Source organism: Poecilia mexicana, unplaced genomic scaffold, assembly GCF_051168715.1.
Source record: "Poecilia mexicana isolate PSO_F unplaced genomic scaffold, ASM5116871v1 scaffold_13, whole genome shotgun sequence".
NCBI classification, from domain to species: domain Eukaryota; kingdom Metazoa; phylum Chordata; class Actinopteri; order Cyprinodontiformes; family Poeciliidae; genus Poecilia; species Poecilia mexicana.
In genome coordinates this window covers 27,573,613-27,600,365 of record NW_028263382.1, presented here as the reverse complement: position 1 = coordinate 27,600,365, position 26,753 = coordinate 27,573,613, and the positions used below count along the sequence as shown (strand labels likewise).

At 43.6% G+C, this 26,753-nt stretch overlaps 1 protein-coding gene across 1 annotated transcript; it reads right to left on the bottom strand.

The window, feature by feature from the left end:
- Window positions 1–68: 68 nt before the first annotated feature.
- sh2b2 (SH2B adaptor protein 2) lies at window positions 69–26,426 on the bottom strand. Its single transcript, XM_014986914.2, has 9 exons — window positions 25,695–26,426; window positions 11,794–12,727; window positions 7,296–7,397; window positions 7,020–7,111; window positions 6,531–6,631; window positions 6,261–6,422; window positions 5,264–5,466; window positions 4,483–4,657; window positions 69–3,296 (listed from the first exon to the last, which is right to left on the bottom strand). The coding sequence occupies exons 2-9, from the start codon at window positions 12,694–12,696 to the stop codon at window positions 2,965–2,967; spliced, it is 2,070 nt and encodes a 689-aa protein (XP_014842400.1). The 5' UTR covers window positions 12,697–12,727; window positions 25,695–26,426; the 3' UTR covers window positions 69–2,964.
- Window positions 26,427–26,753: the final 327 nt, after the last annotated feature.

Genomic DNA, 26,753 nt, shown 5'->3' with positions numbered 1-26,753 from the left:
CTCGTGAATTTCCTCTTTTAAGCACTGAAGCACCCTGCTGAGAAACGTCTGAATAACCGCACAACACGTCCAATAGTCACGTTTTATTCACAGAAATATAAAGTAGTATGTCAATTACATCACTTTGTACAAAATTGCACAGACTCTTCAAAACCCAGTCAGACAACAGAAAGTTCAGCTGTGGGAGAGTTACGTAGAACAGAAAGAAGTGCGGTCGCTGATATGTGGGACGGGTCGGGGTGGTTTTTTTCTCTCCACTGTTTCATAAAGAAGAACCGGTCGTACATAAATAAGACTCGATAGGAAACATGTCATTTACATGGGTGAAGGAATAACTGGCTTTCAAAAAATAGGATTCGTATTGGCACATGAGCTGCTTCATTCACCCGAAATCACCCTCCAGGCTCGGTGGCCATACTCGATAAGACACGCTTAACTGTCTTTCCAATGAAAGTAGCAGTTTTTTTTCTTTCTTTTTTTCCCCCTGTCGCTAACTTTAAGAGAACAGTTTTCACATGAAACCTTTGCCAATAATCTTTCTGGCAAACTGAACAAAAAAAAGAATTTGTTTCTGGACGTCGCTACTGCCTGTCCCGACGCGATAATCTTTGTTAATTTTATCGTCCATATTGGATTCGCAAAATAACCCAAATGAGGTTGTTTTTCAAACTGAATGTGACTTAATTTGAACGTAAATCAAGTTTTCCTTGAAATAATTTGCATAAAACTTCAGTTCAAATAAAACGGCAAAAACACCATCTTTCTTTTCAAGCATGGCCACCTTGACCACTTTGTCCTAGTCAATACCCACAAGCTTACCTGCAGAGCACACACAACAGTCCCCAACGCTGCCTTTCACATAAACACACACACGCACACACACACACACACACAAAAACATGTTGCAAGTCCCCCCAAATAAATCTGGGTTTGGTTTAATCATATTATCCTCAAGGCGTTATTTCAAAGTAATCTTATGTTAACAGAGTATCTAAGCTATAGGTTACCATTGATGATGATGCGTGTGAATATGGAACCACCACCAGGACGGAGGAACCCGGAAAAGCATGTTTCAGAAACACCACTGCAGCACACACACGCACACACACCATTAAAAATATCTGGACTCTAATACACTACCACACATTCATAGTAACAACCCGCTGACACGGGAGCCGTCCTTTCCGGTTCATAGAAACTATCTCAAACTTTTTAGCAAAACAAACACCTGACCTTGTGTCTGGATGTAGCGACCTCACTGAAACTTTCACAAACCTTTACAGATGGCATTTTTAAACACCCGGTCTTGCAAAAAATAGCCATATCCCTCTAACTTTTCCCACAACTTGTCACTCTAAAATACAAACTTTAGTATATTTTAATTGGGGTTTTACGTGACAGATCAACACCGAGTTGTGCACGATTGAAAGTCATGAACGTTTTTGAAAATCTCTTACAAACACAAATCTGTAAAGTGAGGCTTGTACTTGTGCTCAGCTCCCCCAAGTCAGGCACATCTAGATCTTTTTCTTTTTTTTGTCCGTTCTTCTTTGCAGTCAGATTTGGTGGACAGCACGCTCTTCCTTTGTAACCCAGAAAGTGAACCTCTGCCCCAGTTTAAAGTCTTCTGCAGCCTATGAAAAGGTTTTCATGTCCCACAGCATCATACCGCTACCACAGTGTTTCCTCATGGGGATGATGTGTTCAGCGTCATCATGCATAATGTTGGGCAAAAAGTCTAATTTTGCTCTCTTTTGTTGTCTCTTTCTACCACATGGATCGTGGTGCAGTACAAAGCTTGCAACATCGTTTAATAGCCTAATCTTGATTTAAAGTTCCAAGCTTTATGCGTTTCTTGGTCTTCTTGTTCACTAACGTACTCCAGCTAATCTGCAAAGCCTCAGCACAACAGCTGGATTTATTCTGAGATTAAGTTTTATGCAGGTTGACTGAGGGCTATTGGTTACAGTGGACTTTTTTTAGGTTTATCAGAGTAAAAGGGGGCAGAATTTGAATGTGAAACACATTTTAAAAATTTTTCATTTATAAAAATTAAAACAAAGACATATCATTTTCCTTTCATCTCACAATTTACTTTACTTTTGTGTTGATCTAACACATAAAATCCCTGTGACCAAACGTGGGAAAGATCCAGAGCTATGAGTATGCTTGCAGATTTTAACCAGAGATTAAACTCACATTTTAGATTTTAGACTCGGGGATGTTAATCGACTCCTCCTCATCCTCGTCTGCTTCAGTCTGTTCTGAGTTCAGGCTAACCGTCGGGCACTGAGACCCCCTCAGGCTGTTCAGGTTTATGAAATATACCTCTCAGCTAACACAAACACATGCGCTAGCTGTCCCAGTGTTAGTGTAAAGACCCGGAGCCGGACTCTGAAGAGAAAATCCTCGGGGGACAGCGAGGATATCCGGGACAGATTCAAAGCAGCTTTACAAACATTAACAGGATGCTCCGAGGAGCTGAGCGAGGGAGGCGGGGGGTTTCTGCAGGGTCATTTCAGACTCTCAGTCCTCTGGCAGGGCGGCCACACCGGCTCCGCTCCTGGGGAACTGTGGGTAAGGCCGAGCAGGAAACGGACAGAGGAAGTGAATCAAAACCATATGACTCCATCTGCCTGCAATCATCCACACCTTTAAGTTTTTCTATTTATTTATTTATTCATTTTTGTGCATCTTAACCTTTTGTTCAGTGTCTGTTACCCACATCCTTGATATCAAGCAAAAAGGGGAATTTGTTAGCACGGACACGCCGTTTGGCATCATTTACTTCCCAGGAAATTTCCCTGGAACAAAAATAAACAGAGGAAATGAGGAGTGATTTGGATCAGGGTTTCGTTGTTGTTGTTTCTTTAAATGTGCGGAGTTGTCCTTGACACCTCGTGTTTTCAGGATGTAAACAAGCCAAACGCTGTTTTTCTTTCATCTTTTTTTTAGGAGGGTTGCTTAGTAGAAGGAGTACTGGTTCTCCACGGCGCGGGCCCTGCGGGTCCCGTCGGCGTCGTGGTAATCCTCGGACGCTCCGCTCGACGCCTCCAACAGGCGCTCTGAGCTGTTGCTCCGGCTCTGCAGGCCGCCGCCGCCCAGCCCCGTACCGGGGTCGCTCCGGGAGAGGGAGGGCAGGGCAGTGGGCGAGGACGAGGTGCTGGAGGACAGGGGCCCGTCGGACGAAGGCCCCGCAGGAGCTGCGGTTCCGGGCGGGTGAAGGGCTGGCTGGACGGGATCCGCTCTGCAGGACGCATCCCGAGGAGGAGTGAAAACCGGAGGCACGGTCGCATCTGCAGCAGAACAAAGAAAGCGTGTTAAAAAGTGGAGACGTACATAGAAACGAAACAACAACTCTGATCGCTGTTCACTGGTCCTCCTGGAAAGTCGGGAGTAAAAGGCTCCTTCATGAATCGGCATGTAAACACAGGCAGTGTGGGCCTCCTTTATTATCCTTTCTCTCGGTGGGCAAGGACACCAACAACACTGAGGCCAAAGACATGCCTGAGCAGCGCATCAATACGGCCTTTTACACCTCGAATGAAACCCTTGCTTTATTTGCATGCGAGAGAGTGGATGAGTGTGTGTGTAGGTCCTGCGTTTGGAAAAACAGAGGGCCTCTTTGTGACCGTCGGGGTGGAGTCAGAGTCCAAGCCTGCATGCAAAACTTCAGCTGTATAATTGCCCTCCCCTTACTCTGCTGCACTGCGGTGGGGGGGCATTTATCCAAGGAGGTTGATAGGATGAGGGAAGGTCAAAATCTGCCATCCATCAACACCAGCAGCCACCTGCAAGTTCCTCCTGAATTACATTTAGGTGGTTAAAGAGATTTTAGCTGATATACGTCATTTGAAATCACATTAAGGTTCAAACAGTCAGTGGCTGTTGAGGACGACCGACAGACATGATTATATGCAAAAGCTCCACAAGAACAAGCTTCAGTGAGCTTTACTTGGATTTTATGCAATTACAATGCAAAGCAGAGTGTAAATATGGAGTGTAGGAAAAACGGTACATGTTTTTAGAATAATAAAAAAAAGAAACACAAATCTTTTAGGTTCATCTCCAGCAGCTTTGCAAATCTAGAGGTGAAAGTTTTCACCAAATCTTCTGTGCAAAAATAACTAACAACTCAGTCCGATTGGATGTATAGAGTCTATAAACATCCATTTTCAAACTTTTGAAATCAAGTCGGGAATTTGACTAGGTCATTCTAAAAAAAATATGCTTTGATCTTTACCAGGGTGGTTTGGCCCAGATGGTTGATGCAGATGGATACCTTTTTTAGGAATCTTCACTAAAAATAAAATCCTGTAAAATTACAATACTAATAAATACTCTATATAGGTTATATTTTGTACAAAAAGTTGAACGCAATAAATTATTTCCCCAAGGATGTGGTTGTAACTACACAAAATGGCTTCTGTGATACCCTCTACGTGTTACATGTGGCCTGTTCAAGTCTGTGTGTCGACATACCTGCAGTGGAGCTTCGCTGAACCTGCACATAGGAGCGTAACGTGATGTCAGCCGATCCGCCGGACTCCAGGGGGATCGGGTGGGCGTGGAAGTGTCTCAGCATGTCCGTTACAGTGTGGAACCACAAGTGGTGGACGTGGCACTGGCCGTTCTCGTTAACGGACAAACGTAAATGCTGCAGGGAGGAGAGAGAGGCAGAGAGAGAATGAAAGGAGAACGTTGCCAAAGTAAAGAAAAGATTTTAAAATCAGTCAAAAAAAAAAAAAAGAAAGAAAATGGGCCAGCTGACACACAGAAACCCGGACAGAGGGCATTATCTTAAGAAGCGTCTTGTTGTGGGAGAAGAGTGACAGCATCCCGAGGCTGACACCAGGGGAAATGATGGCAGCTGACACTTCCTCAACACGGTCGACTGGCAGGACGTGATGGTCTGGGATCACGTTGCATAAGAGAGCAAAGAGCTCTGACGTTACAGAGACTTCCCTAGGAAATGACAGCTTAGCTAGCTGTCAGCTGCAGAGACAGCTAGCTACATCTGGTATTAAGAGTATTATTCTGGACCCATAATGTCAATTATCCCAATTAAACTATTAGGGTTTTGCTAGTTTTAGGACAGGCTTTCAGGTTTCACCAACTGAAATTTGAGACTTTTTAAGAACATTATGAATGAAATGTAAGACCTACATCCCAACTCAAATGTACAAAAGAAATGCACATATATTTTTTAAAATGGTGGACAGAATCCACCATTTTAAGGTGCTCAGTCCTCATGAGGTCTCACCTTGGCTTTGCCCTGGAAGTTGAAGGTGAGGACGTACTCGCCCGGCCGCGTCTCGCTCTGACGAATCACGAAGAGCCCGTGGCTCCTGGCCCCGCCCGCAAGCACCAGCTGAGCCGCTCGAACACGAGACAGAGTACCGTGGAACCAGGGGTAGCCTGCCAAACTGGCATCGCCCTCTGGCTCCTTCGTTCCTTCGCCACCACCTGAACAATGTCACAAGTTAGTTTTTTTTTTTTTTTTGTATGGTTTCTTGAAAAACACTTAAACTTTACGTTTTCGTTACGTCACAACCACAAGTTAATTGTATTTTATAGTTTTTTTTACATAGTAAGTGAGCAGATAGTTCAGGTGTGTCCAAAGGGCGGCCCACCAAACTTTGGAGAGATATTTTAGACAAAGTTAGACGATAAGACATTATAACAATCTTTGAACGTCTGACAAAGAACTGTTTAATCCACTGACTGAAAAACGGAAAGAGTAGGACATAACTAGAACCTTAACAAAATGATTGCTTCCTGGAGGCAAGAACTCAGTTTGGGTTTTAAATTTTACCCAATTGATAACGATCGGCTAACGCTATAAAGCTTAAGAAACTGTACTGTAAACAAACCGCCTCTTGCTGCGAAAAAAGAAGTACTGAGCTGAACAAGATGGTTAATGTTTTGATATTTTGGACAAACTGAACGGCTTATTTCACTTCCTCCGCTGCCATTGCTAAAACTACAGGCAGACTACAATACAAAAAGAAAAATCAACATCAATCATTCACATCTTCATCTGTTTGCTGACTGCCCTCGTATATAGAAAGTCACCACAGGAATCCATTTCAATGGGAGAAAGCCCAAACAGCTGGAGATGAGAATCAAGTGGAATAACCAACCTAGTCAGTCACATAAGATCCCAGTAAAATACATAATGTTTGCAGTTGAAATGTGACAGATTTTCATAAAGCAACATCCATATTTTTGAGAGAAAAAGCAAAGCGGCGTTTTGCTACCTGCAGAAGCGTTGGAGCTCTGGGCCTCTGGGGACTGCAGGAAGCGCTCTAAAGGCATGTGCGAAGGGTGCTGAGTGAAGGGAGGCTCCCTGCATCGAACTGAGGGGGCGCTGTAATGGTCTGCTGCTGTGGGACAGGACCTCTCTGGAGCACGATACACACCTAAAAAGTGTTTTTTTATATAGATATAAATCAGGACCTTTTTTTTTTCCAGCATCAAAGCATGTAAACACCATTCAACGTGCAGCGTGGAGTGAAGTTTCGGCTCACCCTCGGAAAGCAGCTCGCAGCTGCAAGAGGCCACCATGGAGCAGTCTTTGGAAGCCTGACCGTGAGGACATGACGCCAGCTCGATGTCATCGCCGCTGTCTCTATACACAAGGAGGCAGGTCAGAGCAACCGCAAGAGCGTATACACACACACACACACACACACACACACACACACACACACACACACACACACACACACACGAGTAAACAAACATTAGCCGCATCCTAACATGGTCCTACGCGCCGCCACTTCCTGCAAACACCAAAACAAATAATCTTTCTGTTTATATAGGGACCGGTGCCGACAAACCTCCAACTAATCCGAAAAACTGAGCGACACAAGCCTGCCCATGTTTGTTGCTCAAACAGCCTGTCAAAAAGTCCACTAATTGGATGATTAATGACTATGTGTGTTTCCCTCGCCTCCCCTCCTCTCACTTCCTCCCTCCGTCTTCAGTCAACAACAAATATTTATCTGCCGGTTTACCCGGGGTCTATGCAGTCCTGGATATCAGCAACCCAGGAGTTTTTCTGCAGAGAGTCGATGGTTTCCAGGATGTACTCGCCCCCATTCTCCACCTGTGAAAGCAGCCAAAAACATCAGTCACACACTGAGCTTCTCTCACTGCATCATGTCGCAGCTCTGCCTGTTTCTCCAAGTTCTCCAGCTTAAAGTCACCTCTGTGCTGCTGTGTTTTTCCCCGTTTTGGGGGCATTTTAAGCGACTCGGTTGGCGTAAGGGTGGAGCTTGGGCAGAGCGTACCTTCAGAACAAAAGTGTTGTCTTTGTCGGGCATCTCCAGCGGCATGGTGGTCCTCACCTCCACGATCGCCGAGAGAGGGATGCTCACTTTAGGCTTTGAGCACTAAAACCCAAGAGACAAACGGACTCGTTAAAGCTCACACGTTGCTTCTGCGTTGTACAGCAAGATAAAGATAGTTCAGATTTAAAAGATTATTTGCTGCTGATTGAGAATCTCTAAAATTAGATTTGCCTGAAAGAAGTAAAATAAAAGTCAGTCTTGTTTCTAGTTTACCTCTACTGTTGATTTAAACTACACACAGCAACCTAAACTAAACCAACAATACGATCAAGTTAAACAGCATCAACTGGAAGTTATTGTGACAATCAATCAAAATTCTTAGCTTGATAAATTCATCACGATAAATTATAAAAGACACAATAAATGCCCCTAATGAAATAGATTGATGGACAAACGGTACTAACAAAAGTTTCTGGAAATTTATTTAAAAAAGAAATTCCCAGCTCTGCTGTGTTGAAGGAAAACACAAACGTTTCTCTGAAAACAGTCAAGAAATGAGCAAACAAGCAGCCAAAGTCCAAAGAAAAGAAAGTCTGAATCACTGGAAGCTAAATATAAAGAAACAACTTTGATCCCACAGTTAAACGTTTTAATTCTCTCAAACAAAAGCTTCCCTTTCAAACGAGTCGAATGTAAAACCGTGGACCAGGTAGATGAAGCTCCACATCTGTAAATAAAATTAAACCAATGATAGGAAGAAGGAAGAGCAAAGGCTCTGCTCTGGGCCAAGTCGGTCCGTTTTCCCTCCCGTTTGCCGTTTCCCACTTCAACCCAGTAATTTCTCCTGCAGGCTGACAAATAAAACACTCAACAGTTTACAAGAGCGCCGACACGGGGAGGGCAGGCCCCGGCAGGCCCTCTGCAGAGCCACACGGTAATCTGCAATCAGACTCCGTGAGCATGTTCAGGGCAGCGAGTCGTGTGTATTTTGTGCGCATTTATTTGCGTGTGTTTGTGTGCGTTTCTGTGTGTGTGTTGGGAGGCTGAGCGATTGTCTGGCAGCGGCTTATCAGCTGATCTGTCTAGAGTAACGCTGCACTCCTCTCAATCTGCCTGTGCAGCTGGCTGCCATCCACGCCCACAAATTCCCTTTTTTTTCCTGGACCAAATGTCAAAAGAAAAAAACAACAAAAAACCCACTTCCTGTATTAAACCCTTCAGTCGCTTCCCATTTGTGGTGAGACCGGCCTCTGAGGGAACAGTCTCCTTAAAAGTGTCACTGGTTCTTAAAGGCCGAGGTAAAGATGAGCAAAAAGGTCTCAAAAGGTTTTTATAATCAAGGCAAACTGCATGGAATAATGCGACATAAATGCCGGGGTTTGTTTCTGCTCAGGTTGTGATGTCAGGCAGTTCTATAAGGTTCCAGGGTTTTCCCACAGGATTACCCATCCTCCACCATACCTATCCTAGGGCATGAAGTGTCTTCATTTGTTTTTTTTAATTGCTATTCTGACTGCATGTAAGTGGGAGCAGCTATCGTAGTAATTTCCTGACCTATGAAACTCACATGAAGAAAACTGATCATTTTACTGGAAGTTTTACAGTTGCAACAGGTTTTGCAATGGAGGTGTCAGAAATTTTTTTAAATGTTTTTTTACATTCTTCAGGGAGAAATTATGATGTTCTGATACAATATTAGTTTATTTTATGACTTTTTATTTGTCTATGCCAGAGCTGATCAAATAAGAGAAGAAAGTGTCGTGCTAAAAACATCAAGATGCCATGAATGAAAACGTGTAACATGCAAATAACACATTTAGGTAGCTTTAAGTTTTAATTTTAAGAACTTTTACAAAACTCACACACGATCTCAAACTTTAAAGGATGTTTAAGACTGACTTATTTTATTACAATTATTTATATTTTAGTAAAAATGTGTTACTCTTGAATGACTTCTCCTTCACAACTGCGTTCATCCAACTTTCCAACAGTTTTTCCTTCCACCTAACTTTCTGTTAACATTCCCGGATACAGCAGTCTAATCAGCCAGCGTCATTAGCAGTTCGATCCTCTACCCGTCTGTCGTGTTCCTACGTGTGCTGTGAAGCGGAGTGAGAGTGTGCGGCGTCACAACGCGGGCCGTCGCCGCTGCGTTGCAGAGGGAGCCGGCAGATTGATGACCCTGGCAGGAACCAGGGAGTCGGCGCGAGTGAGACTTTTATGAGTCTGTTTATCTCTCCAGCACTTCGGAGCGACCGCTGTTGTGATTTGTAACACGCGAATGGGACGGTGGCGATAAAAGACGTATGTGTTTAATGAACCTGCCGTCCAGGCGGCAGATTAAACACCGTGAAGCTAAATTATTCCTCTTTATCTGTTCCTCTCTGGGCAGAGAGTGAGGTCACCCTCTAGACTATTTTTGGTTCCTTTTTCCTGCTTGTCCCAGCACCTAGCTCACCCAAGATGGGGAAGCAATCAATGTGAACATGAAAAAGAAACTCTGAGATCCTCTTGCCTTATAAAAATCAATGAGGCAGCCACTGGATGTCTCTGCAGCCCCCCGCACCCTTTCCACCTGTCCTCACCGCTCTGCTGCCCGCAAGCAGCCGCTTCCACGCCCTGATCCCCCCAGCCACGATCAAAGGACAGCAGCAGATTTACGCACACTCAGCCGCACAGCCTCCTGGCCTACTTAAGGTCACGGGCAACGATGTGGAAATCCCATGCAGCCAAATGTGAAAGCTGCACGCATGCTCAGGAGCGTGTGGTTGTGACCGGCGCTGCTTGGCGCAGGCAGGCAGGCAGGGCCGGATCGCATAGCTGAATTTTAATCTGGCATTCAGGAAGGGCTGCAGCTTACTGTCATCATTGATTTATTTATTTTTTATTCTTCTACACTGCAAAAACAAAAATCTTACCAAGTGTTTTTGGCCGAGCTTCTAGCCTAAATATCTTGGTACACTTGAAATAAGACAAAACTAACTTACAAGTAAATTTTCAGCAAGAAATAGTAGTTTGATTTAACTCAATAATTCCTTAATATTGGTGGGAAAAAAATCACTAGTTATACGTAAAATAATCTGCCAGTGAAACGGGACATATTTCCTGTGTTATGAGTTAAAATGTCTTGTTCCACTGGCAGATTATTTCATGTATGACTACGGCTTTTTTATCAATATTAAGGAATATTGACTTAAAACAAGATCCTATAGCTTGATGAAAAGTTATGTCTAGGTTAGTACACTTGAAATAAGTCAAAACTAGCTTGGTCAAATTTTGCGTTTTTGCAGTGAACTTTAACCAGAAGATAGTAAAAATGCACGAAACAGAGATAAATGGTATTTTATGATATTAAAGCTGTCTGTATGGCATCCCTGTAAAACAAAATGTGTAAAAACCTTCTAAAATAAGAAAATGATTGAATCTTGGTTTTTCCTCACAGTCAGATCATCATTTGGTGAGATAATCTACGTGTGTCTTTTATGTGTTATGGTTCATTGCGAAGGGAAGAGAGGCTGCAGAAGATGTTGGTGAACAGAGTATAGAGGCAACACCTGATCATCAAGACTGTGTCTAATCTGAGAATCTGCTGAAGATAACATGTTACAGATTAAGCACAACTTAGGTTTTATCTTATGCACTGAATAAATTTAAATGGATATAAATTCAACCTTTTACACCTTGCTAGAGGGCAACGCCACAAGTTGCAAACCACGCTCTTTCAGTTCTGTAATTGCAGAACACGCAGGGACTGTGTTCTCCATGGATCGACTTGTGTGATGTGAGCGGAGAAAGTGATCCAGGAGGAGAAAACTAGCGGATTACAGTGGATTTATCATCTGAAATGGATTTTAGTGTTTATCAAGGTCAATGAAAGAGAGACCAGTGAGGAGAGACTGCACTGGCTGCTGCAGCTTCGTCTCTTAGGACTTCTGAGAGAAATCAAACTCAAATATGATGACATTAAATGTTTTAGACCAGAACTTTTCAAAGTAGGTGAGACACAAAATGCAAACCTGCACCTCAACTCAACTACATTATCACTATTATTTCTGTTAACCTTTTGCAGCTGCTTCATGCTATTTTCATGCATGTTTCATTGGTGTTAGGTGCTGCTGTAGCTAGCACCTCATGATATAATGATTCAGTTGCCGTTATTTTTACTTTACTTTAGCATATTCAGTGCTAAAAGTACCAGTGGGTAGTTTCTGCTGTGACCACAGACCCTTTAGCCCCCTTTAAGAAGCTCTCTTTACAGACAAAACTGGAACCATGGAAACCGAAAGTTTAAATAATCATGTTCATACTTCCTTCTTCTTTATTTTGCTTGCCTCGGACTGTCACTCACATAGCTTTAGCTACTCAGAATCGATCATTTCTTTCTTGATGAAGTTGGCTTGCAGTTGCTTTTTTCTGGTTTATTGTTCTCACCTTTTTTGAGATAACATACTTGCACCAAAAAACTGACTAGAAACATGTGTCTACAATGTTGGCATACCTTTGGAGGGACGTAGAACTCCAGCAGGAACTTCTCCCCTCCGTCCTCCCGCTTGGTCTTCCTGAGCAGCAGGCGGCACTTCTGCCACTGCGCGGCGCCCATACAGTTCGTGTCGTCGGCCACCATGTACCTCAGCGCCCCCTCCCTCTGGATCTCCAGCAGCTCGGCCTTGTGGCCCTGGGAACTCCGGGGGAGCCTGAGCTTCTGGGACCACTTCTCGCCCCCTCCCGCCTCGCCTCCCGCCCCGTTGGCCCTCCTGGCTCCCGAGGGGGCGTCAGGCTCCGGGGAGGCCCGTCTGTGCCACATCTCCTTCACCCCGTCCACGACACACAGACTCATGTTCCTCAGGGAGAAGCCCTTCTTGAAGCGAGCCTTCGGGTGGCTGACAGACACATCCTCTGAGCTGCGGGACTGTCCCAGGACGGACATCTTATGGTTCTGCGGACCCCTGGAGGAGGTGCTGCCGCCACCTCCTCCCCCGTCCATCCCTCCGCCTCCGCTGTCCATGCTGTCCAGAGACTCACTCGAAGCCCCAGTGTCTTTGCGCCTCTGGTAGAGGTCGTGACCGTAGGACAGCGGGCAACCCTGGATTCCCAGGAAAGGGACGATGCTGTACTTGGTCGCCGCGTTGCAGCCGTCCTCCCCCGGAGAGGACGCCTGTTTCTCCTTGGCCTGGGTCAGCGCCGCAGAGAAGCACTCAAGAAAGTGGTTGGCGAAGTGCTGCGAGAAGCTGGCATCGGCACCGGGCGAGTCGTAGCACGGGTTCTCCGACAAGAAGCGCTGGAACTTGTCGGCGAAGTCGGCGGCCGAGGCTCTGGCGTGGAGCTCGCAGAACTCTCTCCAGTCGGGCAGCGGACACGAGGAGGAAAGCTCCGGGCTACCGGGCAGCACCGCTCCGTTCATCACTGGGCCATGCCAACCCACCGAGGAGAGGCTGAGGAAGAGGGAGAGACTGTCAGTGTGGATTAAACAAGAAGAAAGAGAGGGAAAGAAAGAGAAAACGCTGGCTTTGGATCACATAAAACAGCTGGGGAACAGCCTGCATGTGAGATGGTGTCAAAAGGAAGAAGCAGAGACGTGTGAATGGAGCAGACTGTGAGCCAGCTTGCATGCATCACCAAGATGATATTTATATAGAAATACAGAAAAATACAATTCAAATTTGCTTGGTTTGTTTGATGGGTTTTCTTTTTTGTTTGGACAGTGAGAAGATGCCAGAACCAGAAGGCGCCCAGTGAAGATGCTAACTCCACACAGAAGAACTGCATTTTCAACAGGTACGATGTAGCTTTTTTAACACAAAGTTAAACGCTAACAGATAACCAGAAGCTAATACAGAGACGTTTCCCTGTTTTTATCACTTTAAGGAATCCAATTTTATCTTTCATAGAACATGGTGAACTAGGAAATGTCAGTCTTAAGAAAATCTCACATCGTATGTGAGGATATAAGTGAGGTTTACAGAGAACAATGTTTTTAGCTAATTATCCCAATCATGCTAAATGCTAACACAACATGCTAATGTCACCGCTCTCCTAATTTTCTTTATTTTTAAATCGCAGTCAAATTAAGTTTAACTGCAGGGCACACACAGTCATGTCGTCTCTAACCCTGATATACATAATACAAAAATGAACAGAGAAAGGCTTCTTTAAAAATTAATAAAAACATAGCACAAAACAACGTCAGAGCGTTTAACTCTACATCACTTATTTTGAATACATCTTGTAGAAGAAAATGAATGCCTTATCGTGTGCCACACTTCTATTTTCACCTTTAAAAAGTTCTGTAATCTGTCTTGTAAGATAGAAAAGCTTGCACTTCACTTTTATTGTAGTTGGCATTTATTTACCGATACCTCTGAAGGACGTTACTGCCCTAGTAAAATTTCAACGAGTCAGAAAAAGACGGTTCTGACCTTAAGATTTTATTTTAGATAAAAAACAAACAACATTGTTCAAAGATATTTAGATTCAAGTAAATCACAGACAATTTTTAAAGACACTTTTATGTTTTCAATTCATGCCGAGAAGAAAAAAAACCCATTGTTATTAAAATCTGGCCATCTTGGATGGGGGAGACTAATGTGGCGCTTCCACATGTTGAACACGCCCTCATCACGTTTCCCATCAGAACAACAGGAGACGCAGTGAAACCAGAGAGATTCAGAGGGTTCTGATCCAAAAACATCCATCAGTTACAGTTTATGACTTGCATCATTATGTCCTCTCCAGTCCTTGTCTTTATTTTTTTTAAACATGTAGACAAAAGATGCTGACATCCACTGTTTCTTCCCCAACATGCTAGTTCGCATGAATCAGCTTCTTCCCCTTTCGGGCTGCAGCTCTGCCAAATCGCATCACATCATGGACTAAACTTTTCGCTACACTGGGAATCTAACACAAAGCTGTAATGACACCGTGTCAGCGGCAGCATCCAATCACACATCCGCACCCGACCTATCCTCCATCTTCCCCCTCTCTCTCTACATCTGCACATCAGTGACTAATGCAGCATCGTCCTACAGTGCCAAACAATCCGACGCATGTTGGTTTGATTATTCCCCCTGAATCTCGCGGATAAGAGGGAGATGTCGCGTGAACGGACAGGAAGGGGGAAACGCGCGGCGGGGCGGCCGGAGAGAGAGAGATCAGATTATCTGCTGGGCTTCTGCTGCTTCAGGTTTGCACTCTGAAAACAAACGCTTCTTTCCAGGGACTTGACTTATCCTCATGATGCTTCTGTGGGAGTTCCAGGGCTGATTGATGGTTTTAATAGATTAAACATAATGTCTTTATAATGACGACGCCAGTCTCTCTCTTTTGTTTTATTCTCCTCAAGATTACAAGATTGGACAAAAACAACAGACCGGATCAGAGGAGGAGAAAGCAAATGAGAGCGCTTCCAGCTCTTTGAGGAGCCATTTCTAAGCTCAAAAGTAACTAGATGCTGAGACCTGGTGCCAAAGTTTTAGACGCTTTAAAGGACAGGAAATTAGTGAGACGACAGAATAACAACAAACAACAAAGGAAATATTTTCTCAGATCAACTTAGTCTCAGGAAAATGAGGCTTCTCTTCTTCACTTCATCTTCATCACAGCTTTATTATTGCATAGCTGTAGGATTATGGCTTTAGGATTAGCTTTACAATCAAATGACAGACATATTGATGATAGATTCAACAGAGAGGACCCCCAGTTTTCACAGGGTTGACCACCCACTAAACGCTGAAATCCAGAAACACTTGAGATCCTCTCTAAAAATGATTTTAACCGCCTATTTTAATGGTTCACACAGCAATATTTAGCTTAATATGCATTATTACACACAGTGCATCAGCATTTACCAAAGACGCTGGAATCCACAGTCTTCCTTATCTCCACTTCAGCCAATCAGTGTCGGGGAAAACAAATCACAATCCTGGTTTGGTTGCTTTGGAAACGCCAGCGTCAGGTAGCGTTGCATCTCAGTGTTTCAGCTTTCCAAGTTGATTTTTTATTTTTTGAAATAGCTCATATGCTCTACAAAAGAGACGGCAAATATGTGGATGCATAAAAACTAACATGCAAATAGGAGGGAGTCCACTTTACTCAAGGCTTTTAAGGTAAATTTTAAATGTAATATACTGATTTTTATACTTCTGATTAAAAAAAATAAATCACTGTGTGCTATAAATATTTACAACTCTAACAAATGACATCTTTGTTATGAGTCAGACAACTCAACAACGTTTTAAGTCGGGTTACAGCCTTTTTGAGTGAGACTGGCTGAATATCTTATTGACTTGCAGAATGTGTTTTCACAACCCTCGAAACATATCAGCCCTCAGTTTCTGCTTTCTAAGCTTCCTTCATTAATTTTACACACACCGATATTTCAATAATGATATATTATGCAGCCCTCGTAAAAACTTAGTGATTACTAGAGCATCGAGGTAAGAAGTGGGTCAGAATTCTTAAACAATATATTGTGTGCCAAATGTGCAATTACTAATCCCTTATTCTCTGTACTGTTTACCTAAAAAAAAAAAAAACCCAGCAACTTGACAGACAAATCTGAATCTTGGAGTCCACTTAGTTCTCCCCCCCCGCCAAGACTTTTCTGACACGTGTGGAAACTCGGTTTTCCTCCCATGACTGTAGATTGTTTGAGTGAATCACATTTAGCCACTGCGACGTGATTTCAAAGGCCGCTTGCTCCGGCTAGCTGAGCGGTAAAGAAACACGAGCGAGCCGCTCACACGTTTCCTCTTATTTTGCACCCTGAAGCTGAATCACGACACGAGGTCCAGAAATAGAAGCAGTTACATTATCAGTCATCAGGTTACACAATCCCATCCCGATAGGTTTCACACACAGAGGAAGAGACGGAGGGGGAAAATGGTTTTAATTTTGGGATTAATACCTAAACTGTGGAAGATTGTTTTCTTTTCATTCATGAATTGATGAAGTCATTCATTAAGTGCTCCATTTATTCATGCCTTCAGGCCACACGAGCTTTGTGAGCCAAACTGCTAATCACCACGCAGTAATAATCACCCCCGTCCCTAGCTGGTGAGAGTGAATGTGTGTGTGTGTGTGTGTGTGTGTGTGTGTGTGTGTGTGTGTGTGTGTGTGTGTGTGTGTGTGTGTGTGTGTGTGTGTGTGTGTGTGTGTGTGTGTGTGTGTGTCTGTGCTGCTGATGCTGGGGAGCGGGTCAATACCCATTCAGCTATTTAAAAACCTGCACTTGGCCAACTTTCCACCCATTCAGCAGAAAAACCCAGCACATGACGAGGTGCTTCTGAAACTCCTGCCCTTCCTCGTTCAAGGATATCGAACCGTCCACCGTCTCTCTGTCTCTCTCTCTCTCTCTTTCTCACACACACGCACACACATGCACAGTCATTGAGTCAGCATGAAACTAAAGCCGTAAGGCTCTGGAGGAAGTGGACAGCATTATGGTTTTCTGGGGCTCAGCAGACTACTGAGGAGGCAAACTGGGATCTGGAGGAAAAATGATGACAAAGAAGGCAGGAGGAAGAGGAGCAGCAGGGATGGAGGTGGAGAGAGAGGTGGCTACTGGGGCCACTTTTCCACACGTTAATGCCACGAGAGGTGTTTTATTAGGATTTTGTGTAATAGACCAACACACAGTAACGTATAACTGTGAACAAAGGTAAAATGATAGATGGTTTTCAGAAGAAAAAGGGGTGAAAATTGTGCCTTTTGTTTCACTCAGTACTTTGACACCCCTAAATAAAGTCCAGCTTCCTTCAGAGGTAGTTTGTACAATAACTCACACAGGTTTCCTGTCTAAAGAAAAAGAAAAGTTGTAATCTGAGTTTAACGAAGGATATACAGCCCTGGAAAAAATTAAGAGATTACTTAAAATGATAATTTTCTCTGATTTTACTCTTTATAGGTTTATGTTTGAGTAAAATGAACCTTGTTCTTTTATTCTATGAACTACTGACAACATGTCTCTGAAACTCCAAGCAAAAATTTAGTGTTTATTTGCAGAAAATGAGAAACGGTCAAAATAACACAAAAGATGCAGTGCTCTCAGACCTTAAATAATGCAAAGAAAACAAGTTCATATTCGTTTAGAAACAACTAAACTAAAGTTTTAACTCAGGAAGAGTTCAGAAATCAATATTTGGTGGAATAACCAGGAGTTTTTCTTTGGGGTTCAGTGCAGTGGTCTCTTATTTTTTTGCAGAGCTGTAGATATGAGCCTCCTATTGGATTGTTTCTGCATGGGCTGTTATTTTTCAGCAGGCAACAAGTTATTTAATGCCAACTGAGGCAATGAGGCAGCTTCTCAATACCTAAACAACCAGGTCTAAGGATGAATCGTGTGTGCGAAGGGCCGAATCATTAATGCATCAAGATTTCATCAAAATCTGAAGAAATTGCAGAAATTACTTCAAATTGTGTTGAGGTCTGTCCGTCAGATTATTACACAATGGGAGGATAGTGGGGGACCGTCGTCTCTGAGGAAGAAATGCGGTTGGACAAAACATCCAGAACGTTTGGTCATCTTTTAAGCATTCGGTGAAATATACCTGATAGAGCCATCATTGGAGGAGCTGCAGAGACCCACTGCTCTGGTGGAAGTATCTGAACACCAAAGTGTTATTGGTGCAGCCCCCAAATATAGTCTTCATAGAAGATTGGTAGAGAAAAAAAGAGCAAGAACAACGTTAAGACATGTTATTGCTGGCAAGCATGTTGTGTTTACAGCTAACACAATTTCTGGTAAGCTTCATCGATCTCGTGTGTTGTGTACGTCACATCCAAACGTTAGCAGTCGGGTAAGATCAGTTCTATTCATTTCAAACTTCAACAGAGTTGAGTCCAGGCCTCCAGCGAACAATTGGTCCAGACCCTCAATCTACACGAAGCGAAGCGTAGAACATGGGTTTGTTTTTTGACCTGGCTGAGTAGGTGGAGGTTCTGGATCAAACACCTCCAGGTTAGCACCAGGATTACTCCTGTTGTTTCATTCTTTATGTAGCAAGAATAAAAACTAAGGTTAGTCATTTCTGCAGGTGTGAACTCAAAAATTGTGGTCTTTTATTTTTTAAATATCCTCGGTGAACTTTCACTTCCTTCTGCTTACATCTGTGGTAATATGTCCAAGAGGCCGGTTTTCATGTTCGTATTCCTACTTAAAAGTGAAATTAAGTCATTACTATGACAACTTTTTTACACTAGAAATCATTAAAACAAGTATCCATCTCATCCCTACTAAAAGAGTACAATTAAAACATAGAGCAGCAATGTGTAGAATGAGCCCTGCAGACAATAACGCTCTGTTGTGGTAGACTGACAACAAATTGTAATGCTGTACTATGTAATGCTGGCATATTGCCCATTCCCAGTGATATTAATATGTTTAGAAATGAGAGCAAGGTAGTTTTTTCCACATGTAAAGATGAGGGACCATGTTTAAAACCAGCTGCTAAAACAATCAGTGAGCCTGTGAAGGTGTAGGAGACGAGGGGAGTGGCAAGAAAAGCAGACATACTCCAGGACGAGAGACAGCGGAGGCTCCATGTAGATTCCCACATCAACACAAATCCCTTCAGAGTTTTTCAGCTCCGCTGGACCAGAAACAAAGAGGGGGAAAGAAAAGGGCAAACTGAAGGCGAGTCATGGGGAGGCTGAAGGTGTACGCGGTCCACCCTTCAGGCCTCAGAAACCCTCCCGTCTTCCTGTATCAGTCGCCTATCTGTTGTAACAATCTACCACTGCCGAGTCTCTTCCTCCTCCTCCTCCTTCTGCTGGTTTTTCACCCAGGGGAGTGGGGCAGATATCTCTGTCAGATGGTCGGGAGTCGTGTCTGCAACAGTAAACTGAGTGGGGAGGAAAGAGACATCGCTGCACAGGGAGAGCGATCAGCTGAAGCCTGCAAAACACATCATACAACCACAGTTCCCCCTGTGAGGTTACGAGAGAAACGACAATGTTGCAGGTTCCTGTGGGAACACTGAAGACAATTCAGTCTCCGTGATTCATGGGAGATGCACGCAGGTTAGTGTTGCTGAAGCTCGGCACATTTTCAGAGGCGAACAGTGGTCATGCAGCCACAGAGTCGCCTATCGTCCATGCTGCGCGCTGCCTCGTGCCTGCAGAACACCCTCTGTGATTAGCTGATGAGGATGATTGGTGATGTTGCGCTCTCACCGCAGGGAGTTCAAGCCTGGCCATGTTTTCTAAGATTAGCCCGCACCACAGCACGACACACGGCTTCGGAGCACGCTCAGTGCATCACAGCAACGTACGACATCTCCAACAACACCGTGAGAGACGCAGTAACTAAAAGCCTAGCACAGGTGTAAATAATGCCTAGGAATGTACCACCTTATGACATGTTGTTAATCCACGGGTCGGTGCGGTTCAGTACAATAGTGTATCGGTTTCCAGTTTATCGGTTACAGTGGAGCCACTGGTGTGCCACAAAACAGCCCATTGACTGGGGGACAGAAAGACATCTCGTCAAGCATGCGTCACATTTTTCGTCACACTAGTAAGACGCCACATGAGACGTTTGGATTTCACCTCACCTGCCCAGTTAGAGTCCATTAAATTGTCAGCCTAACCGTACCGACCTGTGACAAACCACCACATAAATGTCCAGTTTTACTTCTATGATCTAAAAGAGCAATTCATACGTTTGATGCTCATTTGCAGTCATGTTGTTGAACAGATTTAATAAGACAAGAGAGACAACAATCTTTCACAATGGAAGATAATAGTTGTTAAGGCTGGGCAAAGGAAACTTTTATCTCAATCCTGGCTCCCTGGAGGTAAACAATTTTGTTGCATAAGATGGTCTAATATGAAACTTTTACAGAGTAGCTATGTAGTAGAAAAGATGCAAACTTTCTCATCCTGATTATTCTAACAGACTCACTTCTAAAAAGACTAAGAAAAATAAATTTCATCTTGTTTTTCAGATCTCATTGGTAGCAACGTAACATAAACCCGATGACGGAATGGAAAACTGCCTGGTTTCACGGCCATGTTGCAACGACCACTTAAACTTTTTTTTTTTAAAGAATTGATTTTAAGTTATAGGACGACGCAAATTAGTGAATGATTGTGACGCGGTTTCAAAACATGTTTTAAAGATAAGAATTGTGAGAACTGTGGTTTGATGTCCACTCTTTACTCTGAAACTCCAAAAGAAAATTCAGTGTAGCTGCATTCAGATGTTTTCTTTAATAAACAATGTATGTGTAATTTAATCTCAGACCTCATTAGGGAACAAACACCAAGAATCACCACAGACAAGTCAGGTTTTACAACGTTATCTCAAATTTTGGACATTTCACGAAGCATTGTCCTTCATCTCAACATGGCAACAACTCCACTGCAGACCATCAGAAAAGTATTTGCTACCAAGCATGTTGTGGACACAGTAAAAATGTGAAAGAAGGTGGTCTGGTCAGATGAGACCAAAATTAAACTGTGAACACCACATTTTACAAATCTGCATTCAAAAGCATACATCATTTTCCCTACATGTTGCAACACTGTGGCTTTTGGTGTTCTGTCACAAACGTTTGGGGTGTGTGAATACTTTTGCAAGGTATTGTATGTGGGAGAGTGTGTGTGAGTGTGTGAGTGTGGTGATTTTGGGACAAACAGACGGGGAACTCTGCTGCCGCAAAAGATGAAGTGGCAAACCTGGAATGAAAACTGAAGGAGATGGAGACAGACGATAGCAATCCCCATGAGTGGGTGATCAAAGATAGGAATCGTGAAGAGACGGAACCGGAGGGGTTAAACGTGGCAGCAGGAGGAAAAGCAGAAATAGGGGTCAGCTGAGATAAACTCCCCCCTTCATTTAGTTTTAGATCTGCTGCCTTCAAAGCGGACACTTGGTGACCTTTAACCTGATCGCTGATAACCTCGTCTCTCCGTAATGAGCCTGAACGTCGTGTGGGAGAGTCGCACCATCAGAAACACACACAGACAAAAGGAGGATTTTTCTTTTTCTTTTTTTTTCCCTCCATCCCTCCCTCTGGCACACAGACGGACATCATGAATGGGATCCAGGCCTGATCCAGACACTGATACACCCCGCTGCATGCAGCCACTGTCTCTGTGCAGGAGACCATGGGCGTGTTTACAGTATGTTACTGCAAACCGCAGATAAGAATCCGGACATGATGATGAGGAGAGGCAGATTTCCCCTGCACCAAATTACCTAAGTGCTTTTCCGGTTTACCTGCGATAGGGGGGCAGAGAGGGATTTCCATCCTCTTCCAATAACGTGAAGAGCAGAGCCTCACCACACACATATTAAACACATTAATTAGCCTCTCCAGCCAGACCGCCGTCTCCCTCTCTCTCCCTCTCTCTCTCTCTGGCGAGGTTTGACAATGTAAGCGTGGAGTGAGCTCAGGCATCCATATGGCAGCCGGCGATAAAGGACGAACTGCGTGGGAGATGCACATTGCACCGCTGACTTGTATTTCCTGTCTCTCACCCACCAGGTCTAACTGATTCCACAGATGACCACGGGCCTCTCGCAGAGCCGCGCCGAAGTAGAGAAACGCTGCACAACCCGCTTTATGTTTCACTAACCGGGATTAAATTTGGTTAATGTAGGAAACAGCAACAGGAAGTCGGTTCAGTCGCTTTGTGTGATATCTCCTCTTGTCTTGGTTTATCCAGCATTTTTTTTTTTTTTTTTTTTTTTTTTTTGACAAAATGTTTTATTTGTGATATTTTTAAGTAGAGTGGATCCTTGTTCCTTAAGGCTGTTTAGAGGATTTGTGCTTATTTTTGCTTTTGTTTTTTTTAACTGCGACTGCTTTACGCTTCCCACGTGAATCGCTCAGGCCTCGAAACTTCAGGGATGAGCTGGTTTTGCATCTGCAACCAATCAGTAACTGGATCTTTGTGTGTTTGTTACAAGCAGCCTGATACAAAGGTGCAACTGTGAACAATGTGAGAAATGACAAAGCAGACACAATTTAACAGATTTTAGCAGCAACTTGGAGGTTTTAATAACATGGCTTACAGTGTATAATCAGCTGAGGCAAGTGAGTCAAACTCAAGGCCCGTGGGCCAAATCCGGCCCGCAACAGCTCTTTATGTGGCCCTCTAGATCCTAGACTAAACACTAGGTGTGCTTGTTGTCAATCAAATCAATGCAGTTTTTATCCGTTTCCTGCCAAGTTATCGTGGAAATTCATGCAAAATCAACAAATCCCTGCACTTTTTTTTGCACTAATATGTAATTGGGAGTTTATTGCAGATTTCTCTCAAAAATTCTCAAAAACTTTCTCCCTCAGCCTTAATTGATGCCAGATTATAGACCATGATCTACACAATGAGTAATAAAAAGTCACATGTAACAAAATAAATAAGCATAAATATTGCAAATTAGTACCACCAACACTTTGAAAAAAATCACAAAAAGCATCACAAAATCCTTGAAGGACTGAAAAAATGTTCAAAAATATGATTTAGTTTTAAATATTGATATTTTATCAGTTTTTAACAGGTTTCATTGATACATTCTGGCACAACCGGCCCTTTAAGAGCATTCACGATCTTGATTTGGCTCAAACCGAAAATTAGTTTGACATCCCTGAACTGAGGGATGATGGATCCTTCAGGTTCTGGGTCTCTTTGGATTGTGACATTTAGCGATCTCCCACAGGACCACAGTATCTGCGTTGTGGACATTTTTCGCTTGTTTTTCCACTCCTTTACGCACCTTAAATGGCACAACGCCTCCTTAAAGTAGGAACAGATTGACCGAGAATTGATACTGGAAGTCCAGTGGCACAATTTCCATAGCTAAACTGCAAAAGTTTTGTGTGGGGATGCATCTACCTTCACATTTTAGCTTGTATGTCACTACTGGGACTGTGAGGTAAAGTGATCAAAGTTATCCGTCTCCAAAAAAAAAAAAAAAACAGGCTACAAACTAAACCTTCACAAGTGTAGCTCCTTTACTCTCTACAAGTCACTTTTATGAAGATTCAGTTTAAGACTCATCTGGCATTTGTGTCGCATTAGTTGCAATGTTATTTTTTACTTCTGTTCCAGCTCCTTATTTCATGCTAATTTGATATATTTTCTTTAATAAAATCCTCCTCTCTACTGTAAAGCAGACGTTTACGTGACTCCATTCGAGGATGTCCGTCAGGGATCAGAACTGCACTTCCCACATTTTATCTGGTTCAAACAGACATCAGAACAATGAGCAAAAGTAAAAACTTTAGAAAATATTGTTAATTTTAAATGCATTACAATTCAAATTTGAGCCATTTCTAAGGTTATTTATTGCCGTAGACGATTAAAATGCTCAAGTTGAGGGATAAATAAACAGAAGAGGACTAGCTGGGTTTGTTTACAGGTGCAAAATAAAAGAAGATGAACATGAAACGACAGGTACAGCCAGTGTGAAGTTATGTCTTCTATCCCCTACTTGTTGGCTTGCTTCATTAATTAAACAACAAGCTACGAAACATGACGCTGTGGTCTGATGTTGGACAGAAAACGAGTGAAAAAGTCCAGATGAAGTCCAAAAGAAACTTTGAAATAGTTTACTTCCTGCAAGCTGAAATATTAGGCGTTTGCAAAACAAAAAATGTATTTGAACATTACGCTTCTGTCAGCAGTGTACGTCAGTATTTAATAACGTGTGATGAGGTAATTCAAGGAGGAGTAAATCTGAGTGAATAAGAAGCTTCTTATTTGATCGTAGCCGTAGCATCTCATCAGGTCCCTTAGGAGACGTTGCTGTGGTTACTTGTCAAATCAAAGCAAAAATCAACTGATTTTTCTTGTCGTGTTTTTAGTGGATTTAGACCAACAAATATCCAAGCACGTTCTTAAACAGACAGATTTCCTCCATTGCTTATTGTCAACACCACTGAGCTACATGTTAGCATCACACCTGCCTGCTGGTTAACAAGTGAAGAGCAGCTGACAGATAATAAGAGGCAGGGGTTCTAAGTGAATAATGTTTTGGGTATATATTAATAAAATGTAAAAAAAGAAAAAAAAAGATATTGTTAACAATGAAATGGATGGAAGCACCGTAAACTAATCACAGATTTTAGCTAAGATGTCTTTAATCTGAGTTCATTTGGGTTTTTAACGTCATGGAGTGAAGGATGACCGGATCAGCTGTTTAAAAGTATTTTTAATGTTTGTGTGATTTTTTTTTATTTTTTTTATTTTAGAATGTGTAAAATATATTTTATGTCAAAATTCCCAAAGTAATATTTCAGCAGAATCCAGGCTTTAAACGCATGTCAGGATGGATCGGTGTTATCGAGGTATTGATTGTAAAATCCGGAATCAGGAGTCAGTCTTTAGACAAGCATCGCTCTCTGTGGGATCCAGGGGGCAAAGGTCAACAGGTATCTTCAGGACACCCATCATAAAACTTGTATTTTCAGCTTAGAATAACCTACCCTCACATTAAAATTTGTCAAACTGAGCCACAAAAAAACAGATCATGGTTTCCCCATGGTGACAGCGCTAATTACACGGAGCCTCAGGGTGAAACTGGACAAGGTTCACTTGAATCCCACTCCGGATCCCACACGCCCCGATTTCCAGAGACCAACAACAACAAACGCCTCTGATCTGGATCCCTCCAGCTGATCGGGCTGTAAGCGCCTCCCAGCCAGCAGGGCCTCCTCGGTCATGGAGAGAATCAGACTTATTAGGGCTTCATATTAACTGTCTGTCTGCTGACACACGAGAGAAAGTCAATAGCAGGCCTGAAACAGGGCCGCCCGCTGCAGGCCTATTTAAAGCCCACAGTGGATCGTTGTGCAGCCTGCGCGCTGCATGGGCTTCATGAATGGGAGTCGGCGGCAGCCTCCTGCTGAATGGCTGACAGCTCCCGGTCCGGATGAATGGGAGCCCGAACAAATGACTGTGGATCATCCGGAGCGGGCCTCTGCTGCACGGATCATCCAATCAGGCCGGGCTGGCTGGGCCGGACCGGAACGGACCACACTGTGCTCCTCCAATTAAGCCTCCTAAGTGGATTATCGGAGAAGCCCCTCTCTCTCTTTTTACACCATGACCTCCTCCTCTTCTTCTCCCGTTCCCTGTTTAATGCCACGCAGAGCCCGATGCGCACTCTGGTTCCCCCCCGTCCTCACCCCTCTCTGCTCTGCTCCAGCCCACTGCACTCGCTTCCCTGCCATCCGAACCCGAATCTTCCCCGCCAGGTTCCAGCGCGGACGCTGGATGAAGCGGGTGCAACAAACAAGCAGATTATTCACTAATCCTGCATTTTACTATCCGTATTATTATTATCATTATTGTTGTCCTTCAGGAAGCAAGGCGCGTTGTCTCGTCGGGAGATAAAGAAGGTGTCAGGATGAATAAACCAGGTCCAAACGCAGCAGCAGCAGCAGCAGCACTCACCTCAACACAGGGCTGCTTTCATCGGATCTCCGAGGCGATCCCGGTGGTTTCCAGTGAGGATGTTCAGTCGGTGCTATCAGCCATGGTTAGTCAGCCCCCATCCCCGCCCCTCCCCACCGGCTCGTCCGATGCTCTCCTGTCCGGTTTACAGGAGCTGAGCGGCGGCCAGCTCTTCCTCCATCTCTGCGCGGCGCACTGAGCTGCAGCTGCTGCTCAACACCGGGCTCTATCGCTCCACAGTCAGAAAACCAGCAGGAGCCGAAACGACACATACACACTCCACTTCCGGAGGAGACTTTCAGAATAAAAGCGGCTGGCACTGCAATCCCTAGAGCTTAGGTGCGGTTCGGCACAGTTAAAGGATATCACGGCCCTTGAAATCCCCACAAACCTGAATGTATGTTGTGTAGTTTATTTTTTATTTTTGTTGTTTTTAACGCGTCCAATCTGGTGAGGCCCGACAGATTTACTTTCACAGGTGGAGCGCTACAGCTTTCACCGTGATGCTCTGCTTTGAAACTATTAGAAATCGCCTTCGGTTTATTTCAAATGTTGTGAACACCGAGACAAAAACAAAAAAAAACAAAAAAAAAACAAAAAAAAGAAAGGAAGGAAGGGAGAAAGAAAGAAAGAAAGGTGGACAAAAGGTTCAAAGGGAAAGAAGGAGATAATACAAGTCAGTATCCCGGATGTCTGCCTCTAGACCTGCAGAAAGAGAGAACAAAACACAAAAGTCACGTCTCATAATAAGCGTTATAACATCACAAGCACACCGTACTTGATAATACAAGATGGATCACAGTTTTGGACATCTATAAAAAATAAAGCATCTATGAGGATCAATTTTTCAAGTTCTTTAAATTCCTAACTTGATTTAGGTCTGAACTTTGACTAGGCCATTTGAATATGCTTTGAATTAAAGGATTTCACAGCAGCAGAGCTGAGAGATGAACATCGTGATGAGACAATAATCAAAATCCCCAGGCTGTCGCATTTCTAACGTCGTTTTATTTTGAGGAAGGAGAGAATCTTCCACTCTCAGACAACCCAGACCGCACG

Bases quoted from the DNA above. Each gene is read 5' to 3' on its own strand.
- sh2b2 (XM_014986914.2), bottom strand. From the start codon at position 12,696: ATGAACGGAGCGGTGCTGCCCGGTAGCCCGGAGCTTTCCTCCTCGTGT. The intron at 6,423-6,530 runs GTGAGCCGAAAC...AACACTTTTTAG, and splicing joins CTGCGAGCTGCTTTCCGAGG to GTGTGTATCGTGCTCCAGAG. The intron at 4,658-5,263 runs GTGAGACCTCAT...TCCTCCCTGCAG, and splicing joins ACTTCCAGGGCAAAGCCAAG to CATTTACGTTTGTCCGTTAA.